The sequence below is a fragment of the Oncorhynchus masou genome, unplaced genomic scaffold (genome assembly GCF_036934945.1).
Source record: "Oncorhynchus masou masou isolate Uvic2021 unplaced genomic scaffold, UVic_Omas_1.1 unplaced_scaffold_844, whole genome shotgun sequence".
NCBI classification, from domain to species: Eukaryota; Metazoa; Chordata; class Actinopteri; order Salmoniformes; family Salmonidae; genus Oncorhynchus; species Oncorhynchus masou.
The window spans coordinates 244,120-266,475 of NW_027014907.1; the positions used below are offsets into that span (position 1 = coordinate 244,120).

Genomic DNA, 22,356 nt, shown 5'->3' on the forward strand with positions numbered 1-22,356 from the left:
AGCAGGTAGTCTAGACAGAGCAGGTAGGGTAGACAGAGCAGGTAGTCTGGGCAGAGCAGGTAGTCTGGACAGAGCAGGTAGTCTGGACAGAGCAGGTAGTCTGGACAGAGCAGGTAGGGTAGACAGAACAGGTAGTCTGGACAGAGCAGGTAGTCTGGACAGAGCAGGTAGTCTGGACAGAGCAGGTAGTCTGGACAGAGCAGGTAGTCTAGACAGAGCAGGTAGGGTAGACAGAGCAGGTAGTCTGGACAGAGCAGGTAGTCTGGACAGAGCAGGTAGTCTGGACAGAGCAGGTAGTCTGGACAGAGCAGGTAGTCTGGACAGAGCAGGTAGGGTAGACAGAGCAGGTAGTCTGGACAGAGCAGGTAGTCTGGACAGAGCAGGTAGTCTGGACAGAGCAGGTAGTCTGGACAGAGCAGGTAGTCTAGATAGAGCAGGTAGTCTGGACAGAGCAGGTAGGGTAGACAGAGCAGGTAGTCTGGACAGAGCAGGTAGGGTAGACAGAGCAGGTAGTCTAGACAGAGCAGGTAGTCTGGACAGAGCAGGTAGTCTGGACAGAGCAGGTAGTCTGGACAGAGCAGGTAGTCTAGATAGAGCAGGTAGTCTGGACAGAGCAGGTAGGGTAGACAGAGCAGGTAGTCTGGACAGAGCAGGTAGTCTAGACAGAGCAGTTAGTCTGGACAGAGCAGGTAGTCTAGACAGAGCAGGTAGTCTAGACAGAGCAGGTAGTCTGGACAGAGCAGGTAGTCTGGACAGAGCAGGTAGTCTAGACAGAGCAGGTAGGGTAGACAGAGCAGGTAGGGTAGACAGAGCAGGTAGGGTAGACAGAGCAGGTAGTCTGGACAGAGCAGGTAGTCTAGACAGAGCAGGTAGTCTAGACAGAGCAGGTAGTCTGGACAGAGCAGGTAGTCTGGACAGAGCAGGTAGTCTGGACAGAGCAGGTAGGGTAGACAGAGCAGGTAGTCTGGACAGAGCAGGTAGTCTGGACAGAGCAGGTAGTCTGGACAGAGCAGGTAGTCTGGACAGAGCAGGTAGTCTGGACAGAGCAGGTAGTCTGGACAGAGTAGGTAGTCTGGACAGAGCAGGTAGTCTGGACAGAGCAGGTAGTCTGGACAGAGCAGGTAGTCTGGACAGAGCAGGTAATCTAGACAGAGCAGGTAGGGTAGACAGAGCAGGTAGTCTAGACAGAGCAGGTAGGGTAGACAGAGCAGGTAGGGTAGACAGAGCAGGTAGTCTGGACAGAGCAGGTCGTCTGGACAGAGCAGGTAGTCTGGACAGAGCAGGTAGTCTAGACAGAGCAGGTAGTCTAGACAGAGCAGGTAGGGTAGACAGAGCAGGTAGGGTAGACAGAGCAGGTAGGGTAGACAGAGCAGGTAGTCTGGACAGAGCAGGTAGTCTAGACAGAGCAGGTAGGGTAGACAGAGCAGGTAGGGTAGACAGAGCAGGTAGTCTGGACAGAGCAGGTAGTCTGGACAGAGCAGGTAGTCTAGATAGAGCAGGTTGTCTGGACAGAGCAGGTTGTCTGGACAGAGCAGGTAGTCTGGACAGAGCAGGTAGTCTAGACAGAGCAGGTAGTCTGGACAGAGCAGGTAATCTAGACAGAGCAGGTAGGGTAGACAGAGCAGGTAGTCTGGACAGAGCAGGTAGTCTAGACAGAGCAGGTAGGGTAGATAGAGCAGGTAGGGTAGACAGAGCAGGTCGTCTGGACAGAGCAGGTGGTCTGGACAGAGCAGGTGGTCTGGACAGAGCAGGTAGTCTAGACAGAGCAGGTAGTCTGGACAGAGCAGGTAGTCTGGACAGAGCAGGTAGTCTGGACAGAGCAGGTAGTCTAGACAGAGCAGGTAGTCTAGACAGAGCAGGTAGTCTGGACAGAGCAGGTAGTCTGGACAGAGCAGGTAGTCTAGACAGAGCAGGTAGTCTAGACAGAGCAGGTAGTCTGGACAGAGCAGGTAGTCTAGACAGAGCAGGTAGTCTGGACAGAGCAGGTAGTCTAGACAGAGCAGGTAGTCTAGACAGAGCTGGTAGTCTAGACAGAGCAGGTAGTCTGGACAGAGCAGGTTGTCTGGACAGAGCAGGTAGTCTGGACAGAGCAGGTAGTCTAGACAGAGCAGGTAGGGGAGACTGAGAAAGTGTTTGGTGGTTGCATCTCTGTTCCTCCCCTTTCTGTTAATGTATTTAAATATGCAAATATACCCAAATACACCCTGTGGTATGACCCGTCCCCTCACCCTGTGGTATGACCCGTCCACCTGGCACCGCCATGTCCTTCGTGTATTGTCTGGTGACAGCAGACACGGGGGAGTGCAGTCTCAGAGACTCTTTAATACACATGGTGGTGAAGGGGAGGCTGCTCAGGTCCTCCCTGCAGAAACACAACACACCAGTCACTCTTTTATGTATCATTCACTCATACAGAAAGGACTGGTCTGTTTTGAGAGTCTTGACTAGACTACTCTTATTAACGTGGTATCCTCTCTGTGGTTTTGAGTGTCTTGGCCCACAGAGATCCCAACACTCCTCTTATTAACGTGGTATCCTCTCTGTGGTTTTGAGTGTCTTGGCCCACAGAGATCCCAACACTCCTCTTATTAACGTGGTATCATCTCTGTGGTTTTGAGTGTCTTGGCCTACAGAGATCCAAGACTCCTCTTATTAACGTGGTATCCTCTCTGTGGTTTTGAGTGTCTTGGCCTACAGAGATCCAAGACTCCTCTTATTAACGTGGTATCCTCTCTGTGGTTTTGAGTGTCTTGGCCTACAGAGATCCAAGACTCCTCTTATTAAAGTGGTATCCTCTCTGTGGTTTTGAGTGTCTTTGCCCACAGAGATCCAAGACTCCTCTTATTAACGTGGTATCCTCTCTGTGGTTTTGAGTGTCTTGGCCCACAGAGATGCCCAGACTACTCTTATTAACGTGGTATCCTCTCTGTGGTTTTGAGTGTCTTGGCCCACAGAGATGCCCAGACTACTCTTATTAACGTGGTATCCTCTCTGTGGTTTTGAGTGTCTTGGCCCACAGAGATGCCCAGACTACTCTTATTAACGTGGTATCCTCTGTGGTTTTGAGAGTCTTGGCCCACAGAGATCCCCAGACTCCTCTTATCAACGTGGTATCCTCTCTGTGGTTTTGAGTGTCTTTGCCCACAGAGATCCAAGACTCCTCTTATTAACGTGGTATCCTCTCTGTGGTTTTGAGTGTCTTTGCCCACAGAGATCCAAGACTCCTCTTATTAACGTGGTATCCTCTCTGTGGTTTTGAGTGTCTTGGCCCACAGAGATGCCCAGACTACTCTTATTAACGTGGTATCCTCTCTGTGGTTTTGAGTGTCTTGGCCCACAGAGATGCCCAGACTACTCTTATTAACGTGGTATCCTCTCTGTGGTTTTGAGTGTCTTTGCCCACAGAGATCCAAGACTCCTCTTATTAACGTGGTATCCTCTCTGTGGTTTTGAGTGTCTTGGCCCACAGAGATGCCCAGACTACTCTTATTAACGTGGTATCCTCTCTGTGGTTTTGAGTGTCTTGGCCCACAGAGATGCCCAGACTACTCTTATTAACGTGGTATCCTCTCTGTGGTTTTGAGTGTCTTGGCCCACAGAGATGCCCAGACTACTCTTATTAACGTGGTATCCTCTGTGGTTTTGAGAGTCTTGGCCCACAGAGATCCCCAGACTCCTCTTATCAACGAGGTATCTTCTCCTTGTATCATATAACCGATATGATAGACCAATGAGAACTCATTCCTGCCATGTTGAGATGAAGAGAGGATGGAACTTTTCATTATTACAAATGTGACCTATTTGAGAAAGGACTGTGGTATGAACCGTCCCCCTCCCCTCGCCCTGTGGTATGACACGTCCCCCTCCCCTCGCCCTGTGGTATGACACGTCCCCCTCCCCTCGCCCTGTGGTATGACACGTCCCCCTCCCCTCGCCCTGTGGTATGACACGTCCCCCTCCCCTCACCCTGTGGTATGACCCGTCCACCTCCCCTCGCCCTGTGGTATGACCCGTCCCCCTCACCCTGTGGTATGACCCGTCCCCCTCCCCTCACCCTGTGGTATGACCCGTCCCCCTCCCCTCACCCTGTGGTATGACCCGTCCCCCTCACCCTGTGGTATGATTCGTCCCCGACCCCTCACCCTGTGGTATGACCCGTCCCCCTCACCCTGTGGTATGACCCATCCCCCTCCCCTCACCCTGTGGTAGGACCTGTCCCCTTCCCCTCACCCTGTGGTATGACCCGTCCCCCTGACAGAAACAAAGACAGACTGGCAAGCAGACAGACTGACGGACGGACAGACAGGTGCTGACCAGTCTAAGTCCTCTGTCTTTCGGTCTTGTAGCAGGTCGTTGACCTCGGCTCTACAGCAGTCCTGGTAGTCCTGATGCTGAGACAGGTTATACAGAACCCAGCTGATCCCGCTGGCCGTGGTGTCATGACCTGAGAGAGAATCAAATCTCAAATAACGTGGTTTATGATAGAGTATACTGCCAGGGTAAATACAGTAGTTTATGATAGGATATACTGCCAGGATAAATACAGTAGTTTATGATAGGATAAACTGCCAGGATAAATACAGTAGTTTATGATAGGATATACTGCCAGGATAAATACAGTAGTTTATGATAGGATATACTGCCAGGATAAATACAGTAGTTTATGATAGGATATACTGCCAGGGTAAATACAGTAGTTTATGATAGGATATACTGCCAGGGTAAATACAGTAGTTTATGATAGGATATACTGCCAGGGTAAATACAGTAGTTTATGATAGGATATACTGCCAGGGTAAATACAGTAGTTTATGATAGGATATACTGCCAGGGTAAATACAGTAGTTTATGATAGGATATACTGCCAGGATAAATACAGTAGTTTATGATAGGATATACTGCCAGGGTAAATACAGTAGTTTATGATAGGATATACTGCCAGGATAAATACAGTAGTTTATGATAGGATATACTGCCAGGGTAAATACAGTAGTTTATGATAGGATATACTGCCAGGGTAAATACAGTAGTTTATGATAGGATATACTGCCAGGATAAATACAGTAGTTTATGATAGGATATACTGCCAGGGTAAATACAGTAAAGGATATGGTGGATCTGAACACTCGAGGATCACCTCCAAACATGAAAGTGTCTGCCTCTGCTTTTATCTCCTCATCTGTGAGACCATGACCATCCTCATCCTTTGACAGCAGTAACAAATCAATGAAATCTGCTACTCTTTTCTTCTTCTTCTCCTCCCCTCCTGTGGTGTCAGTGTGGCTCTCTGGCTCCCCCCGGTGGAGAAGCTGTGCTCTGCGCTCCTGGACAACAGTCCTGGTGAACCTGTGTATAGGGTTGTAAGAACTTGAGTTACTTTCTGAAAATTCCAAAGTATTCCAGAAATCCTGTTTGGAGGAATCTTGGATTTTCAGCTTCCAGGTATCTTCCAAAGGGAATTTCAGGAAAACCTTTGAATTTCAGGGAAATGTTCAGCCAATCTTCTTACCCGTGTACTACACTACAGGCCTGTTTGAAGCGCTGTCCCTCTGGGGACCTCCAGTACAGACAGTCCCAGTGGTGCAGGATACGTCCTCTCCGCTCAATCACCAGGGTACTCAGCTCAAAAATGGCTGCAATGTACTCACTGGAACTCCTGGACGAAAGGAAAGGAGCCATCAGACAGAGTTAGATAGAGGAGGGAGGATGGAGACCGGGTTAGATAGAGGAGACAGGGTTAGATAGAGGAGGGAGGAGACAGGGTTAGATAGAGGAGGGAGGAGACCGGGTTAGATAGAGGAGGGAGGGAGGAGACCGGGTTAGATAGAGGAGGGAGGATGGAGACAGGGTTAGATAGAGGAGGGAGGATGGAGACATGGTTAGATAGAGGAGGGAGGATGGAGACAGAGTTAGATAGAGGAGGGAGGATGGAGACAGGGTTAGATAGAGGAGGGAGGATGGAGACAGGGTTAGATAGAGGAGGGAGGATGGAGACAGGGTTAGATAGAGGAGGGAGGATGGAGACCGGGTTAGATAGAGGAGGGAGGATGGAGACATGGTTAGATAGAGGAGGGAGGATGGAGACAGAGTTAGATAGAGGAGGGAGGATGGAGACAGGGTTAGATAGAGGAGGGAGGATGGAGACAGGGTTAGATAGAGGAGGGAGGATGGAGACAGGGTTAGATAGAGGAGGGAGGATGGAGACAGGGTTAGATAGAGGAGGGAGGATGGAGACCGGGTTAGATAGAGGAGGGAGGTTGGAGACCGGGTTAGATAGAGGAGGGAGGTTGGAGACCGGGTTAGATAGAGGAGGGAGGATGGAGACAGGGTTAGATAGAGGAGGGAGGATGGAGACAGGGTTAGATAGAGGAGGGAGGATGGAGACCGGGTTAGATAGAGGAGGGAGGATGGAGACCGGGTTAGATAGAGGAGGGAGGATGGAGACCGGGTTAGATAGAGGAGGGAGGTTGGAGACCGGGTTAGATAGAGGAGGGAGGTTGGAGACCGGGTTAGATAGAGGAGGGAGGATGGAGACCGGGTTAGATAGAGGAGGGAGGATGGAGACAGAGTTAGATAGAGGAGGGAGGATGGAGACCGGGTTAGATAGAGGAGGGAGGATGGAGATCGGGTTAGATAGAGGAGGGAGGATGGAGACCGGGTTAGATAGAGGAGGGAGGATGGAGACCGGGTTAGATAGAGGAGGGAGGATGGAGACCGGGTTAGATAGAGGAGGGAGGATGGAGACCGGGTTAGATAGAGGAGGGAGGATGGAGACAGAGTTAGATAGAGGAGGGAGGATGGAGACAGGGTTAGATAGAGGAGGGAGGTTGGAGACAGGGTTAGATAGAGGAGGGAGGATGGAGACAGGGTTAGATAGAGGAGGGAGGATGGAGACAGGGTTAGATAGAGGAGGGAGGATGGAGACAGGGTTAGATAGAGGAGGGAGGATGGAGACCGGGTTAGATAGAGGAGGGAGGATGGAGACAGAGTTACATAGAGGAGGGAGGATGGAGACAGGGTTACATAGAGGAGGGAGGAGGGAGACAGGGTTACATAGAGGAGGGAGGATGGAGACAGAGTTAGATAGAGGAGGGAGGAGACAGGGTTAGATGGAGGATGGAGACAGGGTTAGATGGAGGATGGAGACAGAGTTAGATAGAGGAGGGAGGAGACAGAGGACAGAGGAGGGAGGAGACATGGTTAGATAGAGGAGGATGGAGACAGAGTTAGATAGAGGAGGGAGGATGGAGACATGGTTAGATAGAGGAGGGATGACGGAGACAGAGTTAGATAGAGGAGGGAGGATGGAGACAGGGTTACATAGAGGAGGGAGGACGGAGACAGAGGAGGGATGACGGAGACAGAGTTAGATAGAGGAGGGAGAATGGAGACAGGGTTACATAGAGGAGGGAGGAGGGAGACAGGGTTAGATAGAGTAGGGAGGAGACAGGGTTAGATGGAGGATGGAGACAGAGTTAGATAGAGGAGGGAGGAGACAGAGGACAGAGGAGGGAGGAGACATGGTTAGATAGAGGAGGATGGAGACAGAGTTAGATAGAGGAGGGAGGATGGAGACATGGTTAGATAGAGGAGGGAGGATGGAGACATGGTTAGATAGAGGAGGGAGGATGGAGACATGGTTAGATAGAGGAGGGAGAAGACATGGTTAGATAGAGGAGGGAGGAGACATGGTTAGATAGAGGAGGGAGGAGACATGGTTAGATAGAGGAGGGAGGAGACATGGTTAGATAGAGGAGGGAGGAGACATGGTTAGGTAGAGGAGGGAGGAGACAGGGTTAGGTAGAGGAGGGAGGAGACAGGGTTAGATAGATGAGGGAGGATGGAGACAGGGTTACATAAAGGAGGGAGGATGGAGACAGGGTTAGATAGGAGGGAGGGTGGAGACAGGGTTACATAGAGGAGGGAGGGTGGAGACAGGGTTAGATAGGAGGGAGGATGGAGACAGGGTTGCATAGAGGAGAGAGGGTGGAGACAGGGTTAGATAGAGGAGGGAGGATGGAGACAGGGTTAGATAGAGGAGGGAGGATGGAGACAGGGTTAGATAGAGGAGGGAGGAGACAGGGTTAGATAGAGGAGGGAGGAGACAGGGTTAGATAGAGAAGGGAGGATGGAGACAGAGTTAGATAGAGGAGGGAGGGTGGAGACAGGGTTACATAGAGGAGAGAGGGTGGAGACAGGGTTACATAGAGGAGAGAGGGTGGAGACAGGGTTACATAGAGGAGAGAGGGTGGAGACAGGGTTAGATAGAGGAGGGTAGAGGGGACTATGGTTACTGGGCTCTTGTCTCAGTCAGTATCAGAGGTAGAAAGCTACTGGACTCTGGTCTCAGTCAGTATCAGAGGTACAAGGTTACTGGACTCTGGTCTCAGTATCAGAGGTACAAGGTTACTGGACTCTGGTCTCAGTCAGTATCAGAGGTACAAGGTTACTGGACTCTGGTCTCAGTCAGTATCAGAGGTACAAGGTTACTGGACTCTGTTCTCAGTCAGTATCAGAGGTACAAGGTTACTGGACTCTGGTCTCAGTCAGTATCAGAGGTACAAGGTTACTGGACTCTGGTCTCAGTATCAGAGGTACAAGGTTACTGGACTCTGGTCTCAGTCAGTATCAGAGGTACAAGGTTACTGGACTCTGGTCTCAGTATCAGAGGTACAAGGTTACTGGACTCTGGTCTCAGTATCAGAGGTACAAGGTTACTGGACTCTGGTCTCAGTATCAGAGGTACAAGGTTACTGGACTCTGGTCTCAGTATCAGAGGTACAAGGTTACTGGACTCTGGTCTCAGTCAGTATCAGAGGTACAAGGTTACTGGACTCTGGTCTCAGTATCAGAGGTACAAGGTTACTGGACTCTGGTCTCAGTCAGTATCAGAGGTACAAGGTTACTGGACTCTGGTCTCAGTATCAGAGGTACAAGGTTACTGGACTCTGGTCTCAGTATCAGAGGTACAAGGTTACTGGACTCTGGTCTCAGTATCAGAGGTACAAGGTTACTGGGCTCTGGTCTCAGTCAGTATCAGAGGTACAAGGTTACTGGACTCTGGTCTCAGTATCAGAGGTACAAGGTTACTGGACTCTGGTCTCAGTAACAGAGGTACAAGGTTACTGGACTCTGGTCTCAGTCAGTATCAGAGGTACAAGGTTACTGGACTCTGGTCTCAGTATCAGAGGTACAAGGTTACTGGACTCTGGTCTCAGTATCAGAGGTACAAGGTTACTGGACTCTGGTCTCAGTCAGTATCAGAGGTACAAGGTTACTGGACTCTGGTCTCAGTCAGTATCAGAGGTACAAGGTTACTGGACTCTGGTCTCAGTATCAGAGGTACAAGGTTACTAGACTCTGGTCTCAGTCAGTATCAGAGGTACAAGGTTACTGGACTCTGGTCTCAGTCAGTATCAGAGGTACAAGGTTACTGGACTCTGGTCATATTAAACATAGACTACTCACTCCTGGCAGTTGCTGTTGTAGCTGAAGGTACATCTGAGCAGACTGTCCAGAGTCATCAGGCTGATGTGACTGAACATGTCCTGGCGGCTCTCTCCCTCGGCCACCAGGCGGCGCCACTTAGACTGACGCCAACCAACAGGGGAGAGACCATAGAGTTAATTAGAGGAGTCATCTTTGTATCTGTCCTATTAAGGTGTCTGTGACAGCCTCAGTAACGCTGCCCGTTCTATCTCCATTTTGAAGTAGTCCATTTTCTTATTTCTTAGTGTTTTTAAAAAGCCTAACGCTAATATTGGTGATTTTACAGCCACCTGCAGTACTGGAGTCCTGAATCATATCTTGTGTCATTTATTTATTGTGGCCACTAGATGGCAGTGATATAGCTTAAAGCCATTTACAAACACTGCAACCAGGCGACAATGCTCTGATATTTGGCTGATCACTTAGAACCCATAGGAATCCCCACCAAGTTGACTTCTTTAAAATGGTGGAATCACTCAATGGCAATACATGCTAAAGTGGGTTATGTCCATAACAAGTCCTCCAACTAACTCTATGGGAGACATTTTTGTTGCCTACCTCACCACATCGCCACACGACCTCTTACATTCTTACACCAGGTGAGGCTGGTGGGAGGAGCTATAGGAGGACGGGCTCATTGTAATGGCTGGAATTGAACCGATATAGCTCCTCCCACCAGCCACCTCTGTCTGACACACTGTATCTGGAACCTAATAATCTGAAACCCAACCAAAACAAAAAGCAAATGCATCAAACTAATTTGATGTCGTCGTTGCGTGCTATGAATACGGGACCAAATACACTTTTTACTAGTTCGCTCCCCTAAAATGGGAGGTCTATGTACAAAAACTGCTGTAATTTCTAAACGCTTCACCCGATATGGATCCAAAGTTTTCAAGTATAGAGCTAAAATAAGTTTCAAAAATACTTCACTGTTCCAATAATTACAGAGGGCAGTTTAAAAACAGAGAAGCTGATGCAAAAAAAATAAACTTGTAAACTATACTACTTGTTTCTCTAACATATTTAATGGGCCAAATGGGGTGATTTCTTGATTGCTACTTAAATGAACCCACGTAATGGCTGCTGTTGCTCCATAGACTCACATGCATGATGTCGGAGGAGTGGTTGAAGATCTTCACATAGTTCTTGAGGATGTCGAAGTGGAATGCAGGAGTGAGTAGACGTCTTCGACGAGACCAGTCCTCTCCGTTACTCAGGAGAAGACTCTGTCCTGTATGACAATATTACTGTAACTGTGACCAGGATAGAGAATCTGAAAGTACTGTATATAGTATAGGAAATATTACTGACTGTCACTAGGACAGAGGATCCTAAAGTACTGTATATAGTATAGGAAATATTACTGACTGTCACTAGGACAGAGGATCCTAAAGTACTGTATATAGTATAGGAAATATTACTGACTGTCACTAGGACAGAGGATCCTAAAGTACTGTATATAGTATAGGAAATACTACTGTGACTGTCACTAGGACAGAGGATCCTAAAGTACTGTATATAGTATAGGAAATATTACTGACTGTCACTAGGACAGAGGATCCTAAAGTACTGTATATAGTATAGGAAATACTACTGACTGTCACTAGGACAGAGGATCCTAAAGTACTGTATATAGTATAGGAAATATTACTGACTGTCACTAGGACAGAGGATCCTAAAGTACTGTATATAGTATAGGAAATATTACTGACTGTCACTAGGACAGAGGATCCTAAAGTACTGTATATAGTATAGGAAATATGACTGTCACTAGGACAGAGGATCATAAAGTACTGTGTATAGTATAGGAAATACTACTGTGACTGTCACTAGGACAGAGGATCCTAAAGTACTGTATATAGTATAGGAAATACTACTGACTGTCACTAGGACAGAGGATCCTAAAGTACTGTATATAGTATATGAAATACTACTGTGAGAGAGGATTTGATTTGAGAGTGTATTGTATGTATAAAGTAAATGAAAGGTGTTCATGTTTTGTACTTACCCAGCCATGGTCTCAGGAACCCATAGAAAAGCTCATCTTTGACTGTGATGGAAGCTGCAAGGATGGAAAAATGGTGTTGGTCTACTTGCTAAGGAGAAAAGCAGACAGCATGGCAGTAGGAAGAAGGGGTGCAGAGGGTGCGGCAGCACCACCTGGTGGTGAGATGGTAAAACCATGCGAGGGAGTTATTTTTTCCACAAGCCTTTTTCTCATGACAAATTAACTCAACTTTAAACACACTGGCTTGCTCGCACACTAGAGCCAGTAGCACAATTGACAACCAAATCACATGTTTAGACCTATCTTCTCTGTCTAAACCGACAAACATTTAAGCCTAATTGAGATGTGAGGTAGCCTAATTTGCAAAATTAAGACCTACAAGAGTCAACTGAGCCACGACTCGCGCTCCCGAAACAAGTGTGTTTGTCTCATCTACATCACTGTTCACACTAGCAACCTATTCTAAATGACACACTAGCAGTTAGGGGGGGGGGGTTACAACCTATTATAAATGACACACTAGCAGTTAGGGGGGGGGGGGGGGTTATAACCTATTCTAAATTACACACGAGCAGTTAAGGGGGGCTATAACCTATTATAAATGACACACTAGCAGTTAGGGGGGTGGGGGGTTATAACCTATTCTAAATGACACAGTACTGTTAGGGGGATTCTAACTTATTGTAAATGACACATTGGCCATTAGGGTGGTTATAACCTATTCTAAATGACACAGTAGCCGTTAGGGGGGTTATAACAAATTCCAAATGACACAGTAGCCGTTAGGGGGGTTATAACCTATTCTAAATGACCCAGTAGCCATTAGGGTGGTTATAACCTATTCTAAATGACACAGTAGCGGTTGGGAGGTTAAAACCTATTCTAAATGACACAGTAGCCATTAGGGTGGTTATAACCTATTCTAAATGACACAGTAGCCGTTAGGGGGGTTATAACAAATTCCAAATGACACAGTAGCCGTTAGGGGGGTTATAACCAATTCTAAATGACACAGTAGCCATTGGGGTGGTTATAACCTATTCTAAATGACACAGTAGCCATTAGGGTGGTTATAACCTATTCTAAATGACACAGTAGCCATTAGGGTGGTTATAACCTATTCTAAATGACACAGTAGCCATTAGGGTGGTTATAACCTATTCTAAATGACACGCTAGCAGTTAGGGGGGTTATAACCTATTCTAAATGACAAACTAGCAGTTGGGGGGTTAAAACCTATTCTAAATGACACAGTAGCCATTAGGGTGGTTATAACCTATTCTAAATGACACAGTAGCCGTTAGGGGGGTTATAACAAATTCCAAATGACACAGTAGCCGTTAGGGGGGTTATAACCAATTCTAAATGACACAGTAGCCATTAGGGTGGTTAGAACCTATTCTAAATGACACAGTAGCCATTAGGGTGGTTATAACCTATTCTAAATGACACAGTAGCCATTAGGGTGGTCATAACCTATTCTAAATGACACGCTAGCAGTTAGGGGGGTTATAACCTATTCTAAATGACACGCTATCAGTTCATAAAAAAAGCCTAAACTAGACGAGAAGCATATTTTATTCCAAAACTTTAGCGCATGATTGGAACACATATTTCCCCACTTTAATCAATCAGTACATTTTGATTGTGTGATAAGGCTGTCGTGACTTGGTAAAGAAATGTCCTGTTTGTGTATCCCATCAGTGTGTTTTTGTATGCAGTCATGTATGTAGGCCTAATGGGAGCTTGGGTGAGCAGGACGGGAGTGTGTATGGGAGCTTGGGTGAGCAGGACGGGAGTGTGTATGGGAGCTTGGGTGAGCAGGACGGGAGTGTGTATGGGAGCTTGGGTGAGCAGGACGGGAGTGTGTATGTGAGCTTGGGTGAGCAGGACGGGAGTGTGTATGGGAGCTTGGGTGAGCAGGACGGGAGTGTGTATGGGAGCTTGGGTGAGCAGGACGGGAGTGTGTATGGGAGCTTGGGTGAGCAGGACGGGAGTGTGTATGGGAGCTTGGGTGAGCAGGACGGGAGTGTGTATGGGAGCTTGGGTGAGCAGGACGGGAGTGTGTATGGGAGCTTGGGTGAGCAGGACGGGAGTGTGTATGGGAGCTTGGGTGAGCAGGACGGGAGTGTGTATGGGAGCGATCAGTACCACCCCCCCCCTGTAGCTATGACAGACAGCCTATTAGTCTATGGGACAGTGGGAAAATGTATCCACTCTAGGGTGGCAAAGCTTTGATGGTATTCAATTGTTCTCCACAAGCCCCTGATCAAATAACCTCTCTAAATAAAATTATGTTTTCACACATTTACATATCTTGTTGAATGTGAGTCTAAAATGTTTGAAGGCTGATTAAAGAATGTTGAAGAGAAGTTGGAATGTTCACATGCTCGTTGAAAATGACTGTATCAAACAGCAATGGATCCATCCTATTGGATGGATGTTATGTTAAAAACCACGAGATTGGTCCATTTTTTGGGGGGGGGGGCTGTTGTATCTAATGATTTACCTCGACTGATTCACCATTGAAACCAGAGTGTTTCAAATAGCAGAACAACATATTTGTTTTTAGGGAAGTTGGTCAAGGAAATGAAGATATCTATATCTGGTACCATGATGTTTTTATAGTACAATACTCTGCTCTATATTAACACCCAGCATGCTGACATGAAAGGTGTGATCTGTAAAATACCACAAACAAACAACTTAAGTAGTACTTGAAAGTATTTTTTTTACTTATTAAGTACTTCACACCCTTGTCACGTGGTAACAGAGCATATCCCTATACTGCCCATTCTGTCTCCTTGCACCACAACATGAATATGTGTATAACATATAAACCCCCCCCCCTCAAGGTGGCCCCATAGACATGTCATTACCAATCCCAATTGTTTCATACCTTAAATAGTGTTGTATCATCAAGTTTATAATATATCAATTGAGTTAGTATGAGAAGATTGTTCCCTGACAACACAAAACTAGATTTCATTCCCTCAGTCTATGACCCCTAACTAACTGCATAAGGGGTCATAACATATAATGTAGTGATAGCCACATGTAGCTACCTCTGATAAGTGTTATTGATATCGAAATATTACCCACAGTCCTTACTGAAAATTGTTGTTAGACTTTGCCAGCCGAAAGTAGACAAATGTGTGAAATGTGGCCCTCTGGTCCATGAACTAAATTAAGTGGTCTTCTGTATACAGGGCACACTGTTGATTAGGGCACACAAGTCAAAAAAAAGAAAAACGTTTTGAAACATTTAACAATGGGAAATGAAAATGAGCACTTCTTATTGGACAATTCCAGTTAGTCCCTCCCGGGTTACAGTTGGTTTTCTTAGGTTTGGTTCCCTAATGAACAGGACCCAGGAGTGAAAGATGTATGTACCTGGTGCCAGCAGCAGAGGCTTGATGTAGTCAGGGTGGAAGAGTCGTACCAGGGAGTAGAAGGGGCCCAGAAACCAGGAGCAGGAGTGGCTGTAGGTTCTTACTAGCTGATCCACTGCCTGCAGGCCTTCCTCTGTGCTCCGCATCTACACACCACACACACACACACCACACACACATAGGTAGAAACACACAACACACACACACATAGGTAGAAACACACAACACACACACACACACACACATAGGTAGAAACACACAACACACACACACACACATAGGTAGAAACACACAACACACACACACAAACACACATAGGTAGAAGCACACAACACACACATAGGTAGAAGCACACAACACACACATAGGTAGAAACACACAACACACACAAAGGGTAAAAACACACAACACACACATAGGTAGAAACACACAACACACATAGGTAGAAACACACACACACCACACACACGTAGGTAGAAACACACACACACAACACACACATAGGTAGAAACACACAACACACACACACACACATAGGTAGAAACACACAACACACACACACACACGTAGGTAGAAACACACACACACACACACACACACAGGTAGAAACACACACACACACACACAGGTAGAAACACACACACACACACACACAGGTAGAAACACACACACACCACACACACATAGGTAGAAACACACAACACACACACACACATAGGTAGAAACACACAACATACACACACACACACACACACATAGGTAGAAACACACAACACACCACACACACATAGGTAGAAACACACAACACACACACACACATAGGTAGAAACACACACAACACACACACACATAGGTAGAAACACACAACACACACACAAACACATAGGTAGAAACACACAACACACACACACACATAGGTAGAAACACACACACACATAGGTAGAAACACACAACACACACACAAACACATAGGTAGAAACACACAACACACACACAAACACATAGGTAGAAACACACAACACACACACACACATAGGTAGAAACACACACACACATAGGTAGAAACACACAACACACACACAAACACATAGGTAGAAACACACAACACACACACACACACAGGTAGAAACACATTTTGTTTATAATATGAATAAAGATAAACACGTATATATTTCATTAGGGAAACAAAGAAAGGCCTCCAGTGTTGCCAGCATTAGGGAGGCTGGGGGGGAGGTTCCTCCAGCATTAGGGAAGCTGGGGGGGAGGTTCCTCCAGCATTAGGGAGGTTGGGGGGAGGTTCCTCTAGCATTAGGGAGGCTGGGGGGAGGTTCCTCCAGCATTAGGGAGGCTGGGGGGGAGGTTCCTCCAGCATTAGGGAGGTTGGGGGGAGGTTCCTCTAGCATTAGGGAGGCTGGGGGGAGGTTCCTCTAGCATTAGGGAGGCTGGGGGGAGGTTCCTCCAGCATTAGGGAGGCTGGGGGGGGAGGTTCCTCCAGCATTAGGGAGGCTGGGGGGAGGTTCCTCTAGCATTAGGGAGGCTGGGGGGAGGTTCCTCCAGCATTAGGGAGGCTGGGGGGAGGTTCCTCCAGCATTAGAGAGGCTGGGGGGGAGGTTCCTCCAGCATTAGGGAGGTTGGGGGGGAGGTTCCTCTAGCATTAGGGAGGCTGGGGGGGAGGTTCCTCCAGCATTAGGGAGGCTGGGGGGGGAGGTTCCTCCAGCATTAGGGAGGCTGGGGGGAGGTTCCTCCAGCATTAGGGAGGCTGGGGAGGGAGGTTCCTCCAGCATTAGGGAGGCTGGGGGGAGGTTCCTCCAGCATTAGGGAGGCTGGGGGGAGGTTCCTCCAGCATTAGAGAGGCTGGGGGGAGGTTCCTCCAGCATTAGGGAGGCTGGGGGGAGGTTCCTCCAGCATTAGGGAGGCTGGGGGGGGTTCCTCCAGCATTAGGGAGGCTGGGGGAGGTTCCTCCAGCATTAGGGAGGCTGGGGGGAGGTTCCTCCAGCATTAGGGAGGCTGGGGGGAGGTTCCTCCAGCATTAGGGAGGCTGGGGGGAGGTTCCTCCAGCATTAGAGAGGCTGGGGGGAGGTTCCTCCAGCATTAGGGAGGCTGGGGGAGGTTCCTCCAGCATTAGAGAGGCTGGGGGAGGTTCCTCCAGCATTAGAGAGGCTGGGGGGAGGTTCCTCCAGCATTAAGGAGGCTGGGGGAGGTTCCTCCAGCATTAGGGAGGCTGGGGGGGAGATTCCTCCAGCATTAGGGAGGCTGGGGGGAGGTTCCTCCAGCATTAGGGAGGCTGGGGGGGAGATTCCTCCAGCATTTGGGAGGCTGGGGGGGGTTCCTCCAGCATTAGGGAGGCTGGGGGGGGTTCTTCCAGCATTAGGGAGGCTGGGGGGAGGTTCCTCCAGCATTAGGGAGGCTGGGGGGAGGTTCCTCCAGCATTAGGGAGGCTGGGGGGGGGGGAGGTTCCTCCAGCATTAGGGAGGCTGGGGGGAGATTCCTCCAGCATTAGGGAGGCTGGGGGGGGGAGGTTCCTCCAGCATTAGGGAGGCTGGGGGGGAGGTTCCTCCAGAATTTGGGAGTCTGGGGGGGAGGTTCCTCCAGCATTTGGGAGGCTGGGGGGGAGGTTCCTCCAGCATTAGGGAGGTTGGGGGGAGGTTCCTCCAGCATTGGGACATTTGAAGGTAATATTTCATGCTGTTCTATTGCTGAAACCAAACTTCCATGTGCAATATCCAGTCACGGGTGTCACAAAAACCCACTGCTGAAACAACTGCAGGACTGATACAAAGCTACTCCTTTCTAGCTGCAGGCTGGGGGATAGTGGTGTGGAACGAGTGGCCAATGAAGACTTCACAAGGAGATGTTTTGTACTGTAAAGGGCAGGACGACTGGAGTTGTAAAAACAGACTTTAGTTTTCAGTGTTGACAACTGGAGTTGTAAAAACAGACTCGTTTTCAGTGTTGACGACTGGAGCTGTAAAAACAGACTCGTTTTCATTGTTGACAACTAGAGTTGTAAAAGACAGACTTTAGTTTTCAGTGTTGACAACTGGAGTTGTAAAAGACAGACTTTAGTTTTCAGTGTTGACAACTGGAGCTGTTAAAACAGACTCGTTTTCAGTGTTGACAACTGGAGCTGTAAAAACAGACTCGTTTTCAGTGTTGACGACTGGAGCTGTAAAAACAGACTCGTTTTCAGTGTTGACGACTGGAGCTGTAAAAACAGACTCGTTTTCAGTGTTGACAACTAGAGTTGTAAAAGACAGACTTTAGTTTTCAGTGTTGACAACTGGAGTTGTAAAAGACAGACTTTAGTTTTCAGTGTTGACGACTGGAGCTGTAAAAACAGACTCGTTTTCAGTGTTGACGACTGGAGCTGTAAAAACAGACTCGTTTTCAGTGTTGACAACTGGAGTTGTAAAAGACTGACTTTAGTTTTCAGTGTTGACAACTGGAGCTGTAAAAACAGACTCGTTTTCAGTGTTGACGACTGGAGCTGTAAAAACAGACTCGTTTTCATTGTTGACAACTAGAGTTGTAAAAGACAGACTTTAGTTTTCAGTGTTGACAACTGGAGTTGTAAAAGACAGACTTTAGTTTTCAGTGTTGACAACTGGAGCTGTTAAAACAGACTCGTTTTCAGTGTTGACAACTGGAGCTGTAAAAACAGACTCGTTTTCAGTGTTGACGACTGGAGCTGTAAAAACAGACTCGTTTTCAGTGTTGACGACTGGAGCTGTAAAAACAGACTCGTTTTCAGTGTTGACAACTAGAGTTGTAAAAGACAGACTTTAGTTTTCAGTGTTGACAACTGGAGTTGTAAAAGACAGACTTTAGTTTTCAGTGTTGACGACTGGAGCTGTAAAAACAGACTCGTTTTCAGTGTTGACGACTGGAGCTGTAAAAACAGACTCGTTTTCAGTGTTGACAACTGGAGTTGTAAAAGACTGACTTTAGTTTTCAGTGTTGACAACTGGAGCTGTAAAAACAGACTCGTTTTCAGTGTTGACAACTGGAGCTGTAAAAACAGACTCGTTTTCAGTGTTGACAACTGGAGCTGTAAAAACAGACTCGTTTTCAGTGTTGACAACTGGAGCTGTAAAAACAGACTCGTTTTCAGTGTTGGACGACTGGAGCTGTAAAAACAGACTCGTTTTCAGTGTTGACGACTGGAGCTGTAAAAACAGACTCGTTTTCAGTGTTGACAACTAGAGTTGTAAAAGACTGACTTTAGTTTTCAGTGTTGACAACTAGAGTTGTAAAAGACAGACTTTAGTTTTCAGTGTTTGTGGTGCAACACTTACAGTAGCTTACCCTTCTGACAAACCGGAAGAACCTTTTCCTGTAAACAAAGCACTGTTGCCTAACAGTCAGCTTCACTAGCCTAATACAAAATGGTGGTCACTGAGACTTAAAACATCCACTGAATTCACAACACCAACAAAAACATTTCCTTTCCCTGGAGCAACATACATTTAAATTAATATTGGATCAGCTTTATTAACCAAAGTCAATTTCTTTTCATCTCAACATGCAGGTTGTAGTGTAGGGGTTAATGTCCTATCAATTCCATCCATTAATTCAGTCTGTACACATACATACACACACACACACACAGAGAGTCTGTTTTCTCACCTTTCCCAGGTGTCCCATCAGCCAGTTTTGTGTGGGGGGTTTACTGAAGCACCGGAGACGTCTGGTGAACTGAGCATGGCTCCACAGCAGACAGACGACACGGAGGGACAGGAGGAGGAGGACAACCAGAGCAGAGAGCTGGAGGAGAACAAAGAGGGAGCAAAGAGGAGACAGGAGACGACCCAGACCCAGGAGTCCATCTAGCAGACCATCCAGCACGGCATCAATAACAGCCATCCTGCATAGAAACAATACCATCAACCTTAAGTCTAATAAAGCTATTCTATTCTATTCTATTCTACTCTATTCTACGGTTTTCTATTCTATTCTACTCTATTCTACTGTTTTCTATTCTACTCTACTGTTTTCTATTCTACTCGACTGTTTTCTATTCTACTCAACTGTTTTCTATTCTACTCGACTGTTTTCTATTCTACTCTTTTCTACTCTACTCTATTCTACTCTACTGTTTTCTACTCTACTCTACTCAATTCTACTGTTTTCTACTCTACTCTATTCTACTGTTTTCTATTCTACTCTACTCTACTCTAGTCTAATCCATCCTGTATGATAGAGAGTAGAGACACAACAAGGGTTGAGAACACACAGAAAAACATCCCGCTTGGTCAACAGAAACAGCAGCTCTTCAACACGATGCATCTCAACTGATGTAATACTGTGCTCATAGACTGTGAAGTAGGCCTACACAGTGCAAAGAGAATACAACTCTATATCACTTGAATCGGTGAATAACAACATATCCTAAACCCACTCAGTACGCTCGGTATGATGGCTTTTCTCGCTTCAACACATAAACACTGACACCCACAGTGGTCCTAATTATAACTGGTCGTCTGCTCACACAGATTACTTGCCTTTCTTAGAAGATCTGACTGGCTTGCTTTAGTTCCTCTCGTGCACTGAGACAGTCTCACCCTTTCAACATCTCTTTATCTTAATCTCTTCCGCCACACACTGGCTCAACACACAACAGGAACCTACAACAGGAACCTATACAACATGCTCTAACCCTCTGGGCCCTGGTCAGAAGTAGTGCACTAGAAAGGGAATAGGGAGTCATTTGGGAGACAGTCACCATGTGGGTGTTGATATTTTAAAGAATGTGTTGCGCTGTACGGTTACATTATACAGTTACATTGCATACTGTAGGCATGTAGGCTATTTTCTTCCCACTGATACGCCTTAAAACTACAACTCCCATATAGCCTACTCTGTGATTCTCCACCGCTCTCCCACATTCTGATACCCAGAGGCATCATTTTTTTATCATAGCCCAAAGGTGGTTTTTCAATTCTTCCAATGTTTCATGACTTTGCCAATCAACTTGTTCCTAACAAATCTGAATAATTGTTAAATGTTTCTGTATCAATAATAAAAAATCGCTTTGGGGTCATCTTAATTCCACCTATAGTAATTTCATGAATATAAACTTGATTTCAATCTCGGTTTCTCTGGATGTCCTGCCTGCTCGCGCTCTTCCCTCCAGGCTCCCCATCATCACGGACACCTGCCACCATCATCACTGTCACCTGCCTTCCCCCGTTATGCGCATCACGATTATTGGACTCACCTGGACTCTGTCATTCCCTCCCCCATGTCTGTCTGTTCCCCGCTTCAACATTCGTGTTCGTATGTCTCTGTACACCCGTGCTGTTCCTGTTACCTGTCTGCTCCGAATAAACGTTCAACTCCCCGTATCTGCTTCTCATCTCCAGCGTCGGTCTTTACAGAATGTTGAAGCCACCAAACGAAGCATCGGGAAGTGCTTGCTTTCAGGTTGGTGGTGACGTCGGGGGGGGGGGGGATGTATAAACCAGCGCGCTGGGCTGTCACGCCCTAGTTGGCTTGAGAGGTTTCTTACCACGGTTGGCTCGGAAGGCGCCCATCCCATGTCAGTCCTCGGGATCGTCGCTACGCATCCACCTGTTGTTATACCGAAAGTCTCCCCCTCCCCCGCCAGAATTCGCCCCTTCACGTGGACGCGCACACACTCAATTCTTCATTGTTGCAACTTTCTTGCAAGTTGAGATTTCTGCTCTTCACTCCGTTGTCAGTTCACATTTCACTGATCTTAGTAGTAGAAAGTAGGTTTTATTTGTGTCCTTCGAGGCAGCTGTCAGTGATCCCGTTAGGCTGCGTTTCATACATTTTTTTTTCGCGGGGGAGGCACAAGTAATGTCTGCAGTTTTGGGTTTGGCTATTTTGTTTTAAGTTTATTAGTCTATAAATCTCTTTGCCAGAATTCGTCATCTCGCCCATGTCTAATTTGACTAGTAGTTCTGAAATGGTTATTGCTTGCCTACATTTGACTCCCTCTGTTTAATATAACACATACTTTAATGAATTTCGGCTGCCTATCCTGCTGAATTTTGTTCTATAGAAAGCATTTGACTGTGTGCCACAGAAAGTATGACTCTGGTGACAAAATTAAGTTAATTATTGTGGGGGGGGGGGATAAGGCCATCTATATTCTTTGTAGCTGTTTACATACCACCACAGTTAGAGGCTGGCACTAAGACAGCATTGAATGAGCTGTATTCCGCCATAAGCAAACAAGAAAACGCTCACCCAGAGCTTCCGCTTTCAAAGAGCGGGACTCTAACCCAGAAGCTTCTAAGAAATCCCGCTATGCCCCCCGACGAACCATCAAACAGGCAAAGCGCCAATACAGGCTCCTAGTAGCCGGGGACTTTAATGCAGGGAAACTTAAGTCAGTTTTACCAAATTTCTATTAGCATGTTAAATGCGCAACCAGAGGGAAAAGAACTCTGGACCACCTTTACTCTACACACAGAGATGCACACAAAGCTCTCCCTC

General features: G+C 47.1%; 1 protein-coding gene across 2 annotated transcripts in view; it reads right to left on the reverse strand.

Annotated features, from left to right (window-relative positions):
• LOC135537802 (cytochrome P450 4F3-like) overlaps positions 1-21,255 on the reverse strand; it is a 28,890-nt gene extending 7,635 nt beyond the window's left edge. The window contains exons 1-10 of one of the 2 annotated variants that reach the window (XM_064963811.1): positions 21,203-21,255; positions 19,519-19,756; positions 14,894-15,038; positions 11,501-11,554; positions 10,596-10,723; positions 9,469-9,590; positions 5,510-5,656; positions 5,138-5,346; positions 4,315-4,444; positions 2,229-2,362 (exon numbers count right to left, since the gene is read on the reverse strand). In XM_064963811.1, coding sequence (XP_064819883.1) covers positions 2,229-2,362; positions 4,315-4,444; positions 5,138-5,346; positions 5,510-5,656; positions 9,469-9,590; positions 10,596-10,723; positions 11,501-11,554; positions 14,894-15,038; positions 19,519-19,755 — 1,306 coding nt within the window. In that variant the 5' untranslated portion in view covers position 19,756; positions 21,203-21,255. Of the gene's footprint in view, positions 1-2,228; positions 2,363-4,314; positions 4,445-5,137; positions 5,347-5,509; positions 5,657-9,468; positions 9,591-10,595; positions 10,724-11,500; positions 11,555-14,893; positions 15,039-19,518; positions 19,757-20,393; positions 20,503-21,202 lie in introns of those variants that run through there. The other variant, XM_064963810.1, reaches the window with a different exon arrangement.
• Between the last annotated feature and the right edge of the window lie 1,101 nt (positions 21,256-22,356).